This window comes from Drosophila pseudoobscura, chromosome 2 (genome assembly GCF_009870125.1).
Source record: "Drosophila pseudoobscura strain MV-25-SWS-2005 chromosome 2, UCI_Dpse_MV25, whole genome shotgun sequence".
Lineage (NCBI taxonomy): Eukaryota > Metazoa > Arthropoda > Insecta > Diptera > Drosophilidae > Drosophila > Drosophila pseudoobscura.
This window is the reverse complement of record NC_046679.1, coordinates 30,881,259-30,893,677: the sequence shown is the minus strand read 5'-3', so window position 1 is coordinate 30,893,677 and position 12,419 is coordinate 30,881,259. Positions and strand designations below refer to the sequence as shown.

The 12,419-nt window shown below is 40.9% G+C and overlaps 1 protein-coding gene across 2 annotated transcripts in view; it reads right to left on the bottom strand.

Moving 5' to 3' along the window:
* The window catches only part of Naam (Nicotinamide amidase), a 39,405-nt gene that overhangs the window by 10,835 nt on the left and 16,151 nt on the right, over positions 1–12,419 (bottom strand). The window contains exons 1-3 of one of the 2 annotated variants that reach the window (XM_033380888.1): positions 4,684–4,735; positions 4,436–4,621; positions 2,803–2,989 (exon numbers count right to left, since the gene is read on the bottom strand). In XM_033380888.1, coding sequence (XP_033236779.1) covers positions 2,803–2,989; positions 4,436–4,521 — 273 coding nt within the window. In that variant the 5' untranslated portion in view covers positions 4,522–4,621; positions 4,684–4,735. Of the gene's footprint in view, positions 1–2,802; positions 2,990–4,435; positions 4,622–4,683; positions 4,736–12,419 lie in introns of those variants that run through there. The other variant, XM_033380887.1, reaches the window with a different exon arrangement.

The window sequence follows — 12,419 nt, the reverse complement described above, 5'->3', positions numbered from 1 at the left end:
GGGCAAAAAACTGCCACTCTTTTGGGTCTGTGGGGTGGCTGTCATTTTTTTAAGTGTTGCCCGTTATTACAATATCTGCTGCCGGGAAGATTTTCATTCGCATCCTGCGAGCTGTCGGTTTTTTTTTATGCGTTAATAAATTTTTTATACAATATTACACAATTTAAGGCGGGGTCGGACGCTGGGCGGGCTAAATGCCATATCAAATATATTTGCACGCGTATGAAGAAACAAGAAAAAACCCATTATTATTATTATTATTATTTTTTCTCGTTTCGCGAAATAATTTGTCGCGTGTGACAGACGTGAGAGAGCCAGGGCGAATCAGCTCAACAGGCAGGTCGGCACACAATGCGTATACGTAATAATTTTGTATGCAGAGGGCAGGCGGCGGGGCGGAGGAGGAGGTGGCCATCAAAGTTGACATCTCTGTATTACAAATGGGATAAATAAGGATATATATGCTTTTGTGATGGTTTATCCCATGAAATGTACGAGTATTCTGTGGAAAATGATTTCAAGGAATTTAATGGAATCTTTTTTTTCCAAGTATTATATTTATAAATATTTTTACAGGGAAATCGATTAATATTTATAGGAAAAAAAGTTTTTTCTGTATTTTTAATTAATTCCCAAAAATATATTGTTATTTTCCAAAGATATATGAAAGAGAAATCAATCATTTTTTAATAATCAATCATTTTTTGGATTGAACAAATATTTTTAATAAATTTCCAAAAATATTTTAGTATTTTTTCTCAGTAGAAAATTCAGTGAAAATTCAAACTCCAATGCTATTCGTATTTTTGATGAAAATTGGCTACCAATAATATATCTTTAATACAAAAGAAGTATTTTTCTTGAGTTTAAGAATTTTACAGAAATATTCAAGTATTTTTTACAAATTTACAAACTGAAATCAATCATTTTTCGGTACGCAACGCCAAGATGTGCCCCAAAATCTGGCAATTATTTTAAGTCCTTCAATCCTCAACTTTTGCCACAAATAAAAACCTAAATATAGACATTTTCCATTGCCTTAATAAACTTTGATTTCTTGACAAATGGAAATAGGAATGGAAAACTTTGCTACGGTTTCAAGTAGCTTAAAGTTGTCCAAGTCCTGGGCCAGGCCTGATGCCAATGCTGAAGCCGAAGTCCTAACAAATAAAGAAGTCCTGCTGGCATCACGTACGCAATTTTATGGCAGTGACTGTGGCAGAACAAAGTTGTATGAACGGCATGAAAGAGGGAAATGGAGATGTGGAGAAAAGTCATAGACTACAATAAAATTATTTGAAAAATTTCCCTTCGCCCTCTCCTTTGCTTTAGCTTTTTTTTAATATCCATAGAACTCTCTTGAATGCAGTCTCTGCCTGGCCCCATCCGATATTTTTCGCTGCTTTCGAAACATATTTTTGCCTTTCGTTCCGTTCCGCTCCTTTTCTTTGGCGAGTGCTCTGTGGCATTTTATTTGTCACGCATTTTTATCACTTTACGTGCGGCGTCTGGCCAGGGAAATTTGTGGCAGCAACAGCGGTCCCGGGCATCAGATTATCACATTTGCATACGCTGCTGCCTCTGCCTCTGACTCTGCCACAGCCACGGCTGCCACTGCTACTTCGTGACAGGCCAGTGGCAGTCGCAGCACCAGAGCCGCCTGACGATGATGATGTGGATGCCACACACGAAATGCGGAATGGAAATGCTGGAAAGGGAATGGGCATGGGCATGGAAATGGAAATGGAAATGATGATGAAAGCAATCCCCCCATGACGTGTGACATTCGCTGTAAGCGACATTTTGCATCCTCAATCCCCCTGAAAAGCGGTGGGAGGGAGACGACGAATGCCCCCCTCTGATCAGGATTGAATTACACACACAATCCGAGTACTCGGCCACTTTGATTGCAAAATTTTAGCCCTTATGCCTCTCTCTGCCTTGTGCTGTTCGTGTGTGTCCCCGTGTGCGTGTATTTGTGGTTGGGGGGCTGTTGGGTGGTTGTGTGGCTCGACCGGGAAACATGTTGACAAATATTTTATTATCACATTTTTTATGATTTTACGAGTCCCCGGATATGAATCACTGAATAATCACAGCCCCAAAACGTTAGCCACAACAACAGGAATTCATAAATAGTGTAAAAAGGGAGTTGGGGAGGGGGCAGCGAGTGAGAGGAGCAGGAGAAAAGAGAGATGGGCCAGGAGATAGCAGAACAAAAAGATTCGGGGAACAGAGCAATAAGCAGAACAGCGGGTGGGAACAGTTTAAAGGAATGGTGTGGGAACAGAAAGTAGAAGTAGAGACTCTTAGATGGCAGATGGGAAAGCAGAAAGCAGAAGGTGGGAACAGATCGTATGGAAGAACATAGATGTGGGAACAGTTTAGAGAAATGATGTGGAAACAGAAAGTAGAATCAGAGACTCTTAGATGCCAGATGGGAACAGAAAGTAGAAGGTAGGAACAGATCGTATGAAAGAACATAGGAACATAGAGGTGGGAACAGTTTATAGGAATGATGTGGGAACAGAAAGTAGAAGCAGAAACTCTTAGATGGCAGATGGGAACAGAAGTTGGGAGATGGGAGCAGATAGAATGAAAGATCTGAGAACAGAATGAAGAAGAACAGCAAACAAGAGATGGGAACAGAGCGAAAGAACGAAATGGCTTGCCCTGCCATCAGAAACGAGAGGGGCAATATGTACCAGGAAAGAGAAGGGGAATGACAGCCAGAAATGAGATAGCAAAAGGCATAAAGACTGTACCAAAAGAGAGGATTGGGAAGGGTAGTGTGCTGCTTACCGTCTTTATCCATTGATTCCAACAGAATTTAAACTCCTCCCTATCGATATGCCCGTCCGCATTCGTATCAAATACGGCGAATATCTGCTCGAGGCGCTCCGGCGGCACATCGTAGATGTGTCCCTTGTCGTTGCGGAACAGCGCGCGGCAGATTACCGAAAATTCAGCGAGATTCAGGCGGTCATCTCTGCAAAGGGAAGAGGGAAAAGGCATTTTAGATAAGAGTTCAAAAGGTTAACAGAAAGTTTTGGGTAATTAATGGCGCGGAGGGAGGGATGTAGGGTGTGTGTAAGTTGAAGAGAACTTTGGGATTTATTCATTAGTTTTTTCGGGACTTTTATTTCAAGGAAAGACTGAGTGGAAGTTGGGTATCATTTTGGGGGCCCTTCTTTAGAGTTCAATCTATCATTGCTGTACCCATGATTTATCATTCCCTAGGAATTTTATGTAAATTAATCATTGCAATACTTTATCTCAAACTTGAGACTCTTTTCTATTATTTTTAAACACTTTCTTCTTCATTGCTTTGGCATTTTTTTAATTATGAAATTTTCTTTAATATTCAAACATTTTTTTTATCATTTCTTATGCTGTTTTTTATATTTAAGAAATTTTCATTAGTTCATTCAAACATTTTCTTGTTCATTATTTTCTCATTTTTTTCAGTAAGAAATTTTATTTAATTTTTAAACACTTTTTTCTTGTTTTCTTAGGCATTTTTTCATTAAGAAAAATGTTTAATAAATTTAAAAGCAAGCCCTTGCTCTATTTTCATTTTCCTCACATTTTCTTGATTTTTTCGCATTAAAAAACTTTAGTAAGCACATAATTATTCATACTGCCTTAAGGCTTACTTCTTTATCATTTTGTAGGAATTTTAATAATAAAAATGTATATATTTTATTTAGGCATTCCGGAACTTAAATTGCTTTACATTTTTTTGCTTTTATTATATATATATTTTTTTCTGCAGAAACTTTCATTTTTCATTTAATTTCATTATTTTTTTCTGTTGAAACTTTCGTTTATTTAGCACATATTCTCGCGAATCCATGGGTATTATTTATTATTTCCGCCGTTTATGGCATTCATTGATTCGCTGATTGTAAAACATTTTAAAATGTCAATTAGAATTAATTCATGTCCATTTATAGGCGAATGAATTCCGGTCTCTGGCCATGTTATTGGGCCTCCCTTTTAGAGTTTTAATCAAATAAATTACAGGTTTTTTTCTCGATTTTTTCCTGCTACTCTTGCGGTCCACAAAACACTCTAAAACGAGGAGCGAGTGGCGTGCGTTAATTTGCTTGATTTTCAGGGATTTATTTGGTTTTAACACGAAATATTCTGAATGGAATTTTTGTGTTTATTTTCCCGAATGTTTATTTGAAACTGTGCGGCATTTTCGGAATTATTTATTTGCATTTTCTGGCCTGCATATTTTGTTAATGATAATTTACTTTGCGGTCGGTTCGTGAAAGAATATTTGATATTATTTTTTAAGGCAATTATTTAAAGGTAATTATATAATTTTGCGCACAAAAACAAAGTTAAATTTTGTGAAATTATATAATTTAAAAAAAGAATATTTTATGAATGAAAAATGGTGGCCAGTTCCCCCGCGAATACGTACCCGTCCTTGTCGAATGCCGTGAAACAGGCATCCATTGCTGAACCGTTTGAATCCTCGATGACAATTGGCGGTGTAGGTGAGTCCATAACGATGTGATGTGCCTCTCTCTCTCTATCTCTCTTGCCACTTGCCTCACGCGGTGAGAGTGTGCTGTATCTGCTCACTAATGAGGGGCTTCTGCTGCTGCTGCTGCTGCAATGTTAAAGGTGAAGCCATCAATAATAACAAACACACACATAGATACACACTTAAGCACACTCGTGGGCGACACTCGTTACACGCTCTCTCTCTCTGTCTCTATCTCTCTTCCACTGGGTCTTAGCCCCGCTCTAGTCGAACGACTTTCAGCTACTGAAAGCCTCGAGCTCTCGCCTTTGCGTTTTTCTCTGGCATTCGCGCTTTCGATGGCCATAGATTTATCGAATTAACAAAAAAACACCGATCCGCCACCCACATTCACATTCACATTCGTCATGGCAACGACGTCATCTTGTGGTTTAGTTTTTTATTTATTTGATTTTCATCAGTAGAGAGCCCACAGCCCACACCCACATCTGCCCCCACACTTGAGCCCGCCTTTTGTGGCAGGCAGCAGACGATTACCTGACGCGGGCTTGGCGTTTTTCCTAATCAAAAAAAAAGCAAAAAAACAGTGTTCATTGTTCTGCAAATCGTGGGTTTGGGGGGGAGGGTTTTCCTTTTTCCCCCTGAAAGTTTTCGACATTTAGCCTCGAAATGCGGGCTACAGAAACTCCATCACTTTTTGTGTGTGCCATGTGGGGCATATGTGGCGGCGGGGAAGCAAGCACAAAAATCCACACTGAAAGAAAAGCAAAAGGTACACATCTGGGAAGCCTGGAATTAAATGTAGGACAAATTTTGGAACGAAATCTCAGTCTGTGTTGGGAGTCGGTGAGGCAAGCATACTTAGGAGTAAAAATGTTCACCAACGACCAGTCGACACCGAGCGACCCACAGCCCGAAGGGCAACAAACCCAAAAGAGTGCCACCAAGAAGACTGCATCGAAGACCGGCTGGAAGTACTGGCTGCTGTACCCCAAGACGTACAAGAACCCCGGGGAGCCATTCTTTCTGCTGCAGTCCCGCTTCGCCCGCCTGTACGACGTGGAGAAATGGCATCCCCGTTTGGTCCTCGCGACAATCGCCATGCAAGAGGACAAGAAATCTTGGGTGGGCCCAAACGGCGGCAGATATCGAGGGTCGCCAACTCCAATGGATCCCAGTACGGCTCTACTGATAGTTCCAAACGTCAATCCTGTGGTTAAGGCTCGTGATTGGGGTTGCGCTCCCAAGAAAACCGAAGAGGAGTGGCGTAGAGTGGGCCTCCTTCAGAAGGAAAAGGCAAAGGACCCACCCGTCTCGTAGGATGTGGGATACAGTTACGCCCTGTTTCCAGCCGAAAGACTGCAGCATTTCCTCATTGACATTCTTCTGTTGCTGTTGCTCATTGCCCGATAGACAATACATATTTGTGTATTTATACATTTCTCTCAGTGTTTTCTCTTAAGATGTTGCCAAAGTGCGAAAGTACAGGAAGTACAGTTGTGCTTGGAGTTGCGTTTCCTTCGTTTGACGTCTAACAAGGCTGCAATTGTGTGTGGGAGGGTTTTTTCGTAGCTTGTGGGGTGGTCTCTGACATTTGTTAGAAATTTTTGGAGTGATTTTGCCACACCAATCAGTTGTCAAAGGAACTTTTCAAAAGGAACTTCATAGGAAACAAGGTAACAGTGCTTTCTCTCTCCCTCTCTCTTGGCCCTGTCTTGGCCTTGTACTTAACTCCATTTTCTCTGGCTTCACTCTGGCTGGCTCGTTTTTCCGCACCAGTCTTTCTTTCTGTTCGATTTTCGGGCTTTTATTCTGTCACTCCTGGTCTTCTGTCTCTGGTTTCTAACTTATTTTTTCCTTTCAACCACTCTTATTCTATTTGGGATTTCGCAAGTCCTTCTGCTGTTCTACACTTTCGTTCTTTGATTCTAAAGCTCCTGTTTAGGTCCTTCTGCTCTTTGTTGCTTTAGAGCTGAACTCCTTTCCCCGCACTACCATGTAAAAAAAAATATGAAAGAAAAAAAAATAAGAACTTGGAAAAAATAAAAAAATAAATCTTTTTTTGGTCCTTTTTTATTTATGTGCAACGTTGAAAGAGTTAAAACTCTTAACCTAGCTTAGTTTACAAAATTCACGTTTTTTTTAAATATTTGTTTTCTATTTTTTTTATTAAATATGGATTTTCCCTTAATTCTTTGCTGCAGTTATTTTTAATTTAATTTTTAATTTTTAATTAATAATTTAAAAAAAACATGTGAAAGGAAAAGAATAAGAACTTGAAAGAGAATACAATTAATGTATATTTTTCTAGCTTATACTTTTTTTTCTTTTATTTGAAAAGTACAACAAAATTAAGAACTTGGAAAAGTAACAGTGTATGTATTTTTTTTAGTTCTTGATATTTTTCATATGTTTTTCTACTCCTTTTTTTCTTTTGTTCTATTTTTCTTTTTTGAACATGGATTTTCAAACCACTTTTCCTTTGTTTCATAGTTTAATCCTACTTTCCCTGCAGCTCTTTTTAGTTTTTCATCTATTTCTTTCTGTTATAGAAATTCTGTTTTTTTTCTCTTTTTTCTTTTCTTTTTTTCCTGGAAATTCTGCTTTTTTTCTGAAATTTTATTTTTTGTATTGAGTTTTTCTCTTGCAGAAAATATTCTCTGTACTTTCTTTATCTCTCCCTGTTTTGTCTTTCTTTCTGATAGTCCACATATTCATTCCATTCTTTGGCCTCTCTTGTATTTGACTTTCATTTTACATCATATTTCACCTTTATTTTTTTTTCATGCATAATCGTATTTCCCCCCCTCTTCACCCCTCCAGCCGCTGGGGCTCCTGCTGCAGCTTATAATATTATTATGGGTTTCCTTTGCCGTTTTGCAGCAACCCCTTTGGCCTTGCAAAGCCACAAAGCCATAGATTTCCATTTAACTTTTAGTCCTATTTCATCCCGAAGGCTCCAGAGCAGTTAAGCCTCGCCAGGATCCGCTCTCCTGCCTGCCTTTGTGGCTGCGGCATTCTTTCTAGCGTTCAACTAATGCTCTGGGCAGCAGGCGATAAATTCAAATTTAGATGCGAAATGTACTGCCACACTGCCACATGTGTGTTTCTGTGTTTACTTAATATTTTTAAGATTTATAACCCCAAGAAAATGTGTACCTTAAAACCATAAAATATAGGCCACTGATTCATGAAAGGAGTCCAAGAAATAGATGGCCAAATATTGCCCAACAGAAGATACAAAGATACTGCCGCCTCTTCCGCCCTCTCTGCTGGGCTGTAATTTGGCCCATAACTTCTTTTGGCCAAGAGATAAAGCAGAATAGTATGTACCAATAAAAATGCGCATAATTTTTTGGGCTGAGCAAAGCAGAAAAGTTTTCCCGGCCCCAACACTAATTGAAAACTATTTTTGGACCCTAGCGAAGCTCTCTCCCGGGTAAAGGCTCGCAGGCTCTCTTTTCTGCTGGTCTAGTGGGGGGTGGTGAGGGGAGGGGAGGGGAGGGGCGGAAGGGGAGTCTACGGGTTAATATGTAAATGTTCGGCTAAACGCGAGAAATGTGCAAAAGTTTTTGGGGCCTGGCTGTGAAACAATTTACGCGGCATTAAGCGAAACGCGTGCGCACACCTTCCAACCGTTCCGCAGAGAGGCATGCCTCACCTCTGGGGCAGGGTCTGGGGCAGGGTCGGTGTCTGCACCAGAAATTGTATTCGATTAAAGTTGTCGACGACGTCAAAGTCATTGACTAAATAAAAAGCATCCCATAAAAGCCAAAAGCGGAAACGAAAAGCAGCAGCTCCAAAGAAAGTAGTTAGAAGGCGGCCCCCACCCCACTACCCACCCCCGCCCCACCGGAAAAACTTTGACAATTTGAAAGGCTGGCGGGCGGGGGGGTAAAGTAAATGAAAGAAACGAAACAATGAACGGCAGCACGTGTCCTGATTATGAGTTCTCTTCGACTGCGACTTCGACAGCCACAAAAAAGGTGACACGGGGGACACGCCGCCTTGTCGCGGGGGTTGGAAAAAAGAAAGTACAAGTGAAAGTAAAAGTAAAAGCAAAGCGAAAGGCCATCAGGAGTGCGGCTCTGCGGCCACTCCAAAAGGTTAAAACTGCAATTGCGATACACAGAAAAGACGACAGACACGGTATCTGTTCTGGGGATAGATTTTTGATGGTTATGAGATGGGATTTTACGAGCAGATTTCTGGATTGTTGCGGGGATTTTAGCAGGGATAACAAAGTTATTTATGGGTATTTATAGGCCATAATTGAAGGGAAGTAATGGTACAAAAAGGGCTAACGAAACTACTTATGGATTCAATAATTTTGGGAATATTGAATGCTGCTTCGATGGCAGATATTTGTTGGATATTCTTAGTCATACATATAATGTCTTTTCTGGGTATTTTCTAGGGGTTTTCCAAGACCCAAACTTGCAGAAAACATATGGAAAGACCTTCCCAGTCCACAAAAGGCTATATATTGCCCTTCATTTACCTCAAATGAAGTTTATTTGGGTTAAAAGCAAAATAAAAGCCGTGGGTTTAAAGGTGGAGAAATTTAACTTCTCTTATGCCAGGGAGATAGCGTCGTTTAAGATAAGCATCTCCCCAACTCAATTTGACACCATTTGCTCCACCAAATTTTGGCCGGAGCATTTGGTGGTGAAGGAGTTTAAGGCTAAGAAGAAGAATAGGCCCCCCATATCGCTTCCAAATCTTTCCAGCGTGCCACCCTCAACCTCAACAACCTCAACTTCCTCTTCCTCAACTTCCCGTCTTGCTCCAACCTTTCCAAAAAACTAACTTCTCTTTTAGTAACCTATCAGAATGTAAGAGGCTTGCGTAGTAAGCTCAGCATTCTTTTCCGGGATAGTGTTGCATTTGCTTCCCACGTTATTGTGTTTACTGAAACCTGGTTAAAGCCGGACATTCTTAGTTCCGAGGTTTTGGCAGGTCGGTACACAACTTTTAGAAAGGACCGTTCGTCTCGACGTGCAGGAGGGGTTCTAATTGCAGTGGACTCTTACTTCACGTTAGAACACTTCACAGTCCAAGTTCAACAGGAACTGGAATTCCTGTGTGTAAAACTGATTCTTCCCGCTTTCGCTATATTCATTACTTGCTCGTATATCCCACCTTCTTCGGATATTTCAATTTATGAGCAGCACTTGTCCGCTTTAACCGCTGTTGCTTCCTCGCTATCTGATAAAGATCGTATGATAGTTCTTGGTGACTTCAACTTGCCAGGAACTGTTTGGTCTTCGGTAAACGAGTCTAGTATCCTAGTGCCCATGTCACGACATGACTTTGTTGACGGCTTGCTTGACCTGTCCCTGTCTCAAGTCAATCATGTGAAAAATTCCTTGGGTCGATTGCTTGATCTATGCTTTGTATCAGATCCGACCATAGTGTTGTTAACCCGAGCCCTTCCGCTCACTATACCTGAAGACGCCTACCACCCTACTTTCGAGGTGTCGGTAGACATAGGACCAACTGTATTGGATCGGTCGAGTAGACTACCTGAACGTGTCCGTTGCTTTCGTAAAGCCGAGTTTGCGAAGCTTAATAACCTAATTAGGGATTTTGATTGGTCCACTTTGTACTTGTGCACTGATGTCACAAAAGGCACAAACATTTTTTACAATGCTCTTGGCACATTTTTTGATTCTTGTGTCCCGCTTTCTTGTCCGATTAGATCTGGAAAACCCCCTTGGTTTACCAAAGAGTTATCCAGTCTAAAAAACTTAAAATCAAGACTTTATAAAAAATTTCAAGAAGTGGGTTCTCCTACTTCTCACTCTCGTTATGTAATAGCTCGGTCAAACTTTTCAGTTCTTAATGCTCAATGCTATAAGAACTACCTATCTCGTTGCAGGATACGTTTTTCTCAGGACCCTAAACAGTTTTACTGCTTCGTAAACAGTAAGCGTAGAACGTCCGCACACCCATCCTCGCTATCATTTTGTAATACGTCGGCAAATAATGATCAGGCAATTGCCGATCTTTTTGCCCAGTTTTTCCAAACCACCTATTCTGAGGAACGCTACTCTGGTCAACCGTACCCATACGGATTACCGAGGTCGAACGGCATTTTCAGTCCCTTGTTAAATGAATATTCCCTACTTCAAGATCTTCGACTAGTTAAGCCGGTGTTTTCACCGGGTCCAGACGGGGTTCCAGGTTGTGTACTCAGGTACTGCGCCGAGGCTCTGTGTGGACCATTGCTTAAACTATTCACCCTGTCCATTGATTCCTCTTGCTTCCCCCCAATCTGGAAGGAATCGTTTATAATTCCTCTCCATAAAAAAGGTAGCAAGTCTGAAGCAAAAAATTATAGAGGTATAGCAAAGTTATCCGCTATTCCCAAATTGTTTGAGAAGGTTTTAACTCCGCACTTGCAACATCTCTGCAAGTCACTTATATCTCCAACTCAGCATGGATTTATAAGGCGGCGATCAACCACCACGAACTTGTTAGAGTTTACCTCTTTCATTATTAAAGGCTTTCAAGGTAACTTACAGACGGATGTTATTTACACCGACTTTAGTAAAGCATTCGACTCTGTAAACCATTCCCTTTTAGCACATAAACTTGACCTTTTAGGGTTTCCGCCCAACCTCCTGAGATGGATTTCTAGCTATCTTTGTTCTAGGTCTCAAAGAGTCCTCTTCAAAAACTCCCTCTCTTTACCAGTAAAGGTTTCTTCGGGAGTACCACAGGGCAGCCATCTAGGCCCCTTACTCTTCACACTCTTTATTAATGACTTGCCTTCAGTATTAACATACTCTCGAGTACTTATGTATGTATGCGGATGATGTTAAACTCTGTGTCCAGTACAAGGACATTTCATTTCATTCTCGCTTGCAATCCGATCTCAATAGCTTTCAGTCATGGTGTTGTGCAAACTTGTTACACCTTAATGCCTCGAAATGCAAAGTTATGACATTTCATCGTTCTAACCCTTTGTTGGCTCCCTACACCCTATTTGGGGGTTCTCTTGAGAGAATTACCCTGGTGGATGATCTGGGTGTTATGTTAGATCCCAAGTTAAAGTTTTCCGAACACATTTCTACCATGGTAAATAAGGCCATGGGCGTGCTTGGGTTTATAAAGAGGTGGTCAAAGGAATTTGACGACCCCTATATAACAAAGACTCTCTATACCTCGCTTGTTCGTCCGATCCTAGAATACGGCTCCTGTGTATGGTGCCCTCAGTACAAAGTACACCAGGACCGTATAGAATCAGTACAGAAAAACTTTTTACTCTTTGCTCTGCGGGGCCTTAACTGGGATGCGGGTGTAAGACTCCCATCTTACTCTAGTAGACTATTATTAGTAAACCTCCCATCCTTAGTTAACCGTAGAAAAATGCTTGGTGTGATATTTATGCACAACTTGATCAGGGGTGACATAGACAGCCCTGATCTGTTGAGCCGCATAAACTTCACGATTCCTATTAGACTGACTAGAAACTTTATACCGTTGTTCCTTCCACTTTGTAGATCGAATTATTCCTTGCATGAACCGTTTAGGGTCTTATGCTCGGATTATAATTCCCTCTACCATATTATATCCTCCACTAATTCTCTTCCTCTTATTAAATTACTAATCCTTACACACCTTTCTAGTAATTAGTAATTGTAGTGGTATTTGTATTTTGTATTTTATTGCATGCTTAATTTCTTAATAAGTTTAGTGCTAATTTTCCTCGAAGGTTAGTCTAATATCTATCTTTCTTGCATGCTCGCGTTTGGTTCGGCTACGCACCGCGCGTCATGCGGCAGCGCCCCTCGGTCGGTTGGGCGGGAGGAGGGCTGCGTTTTGCCTGGGATCCGCGCGTAACAGCCTTCTGCTGGTGTCACACGGGCCACTTGACGGTGCAGTAATTGCATCGCCTCTTGTTAGATGCAGT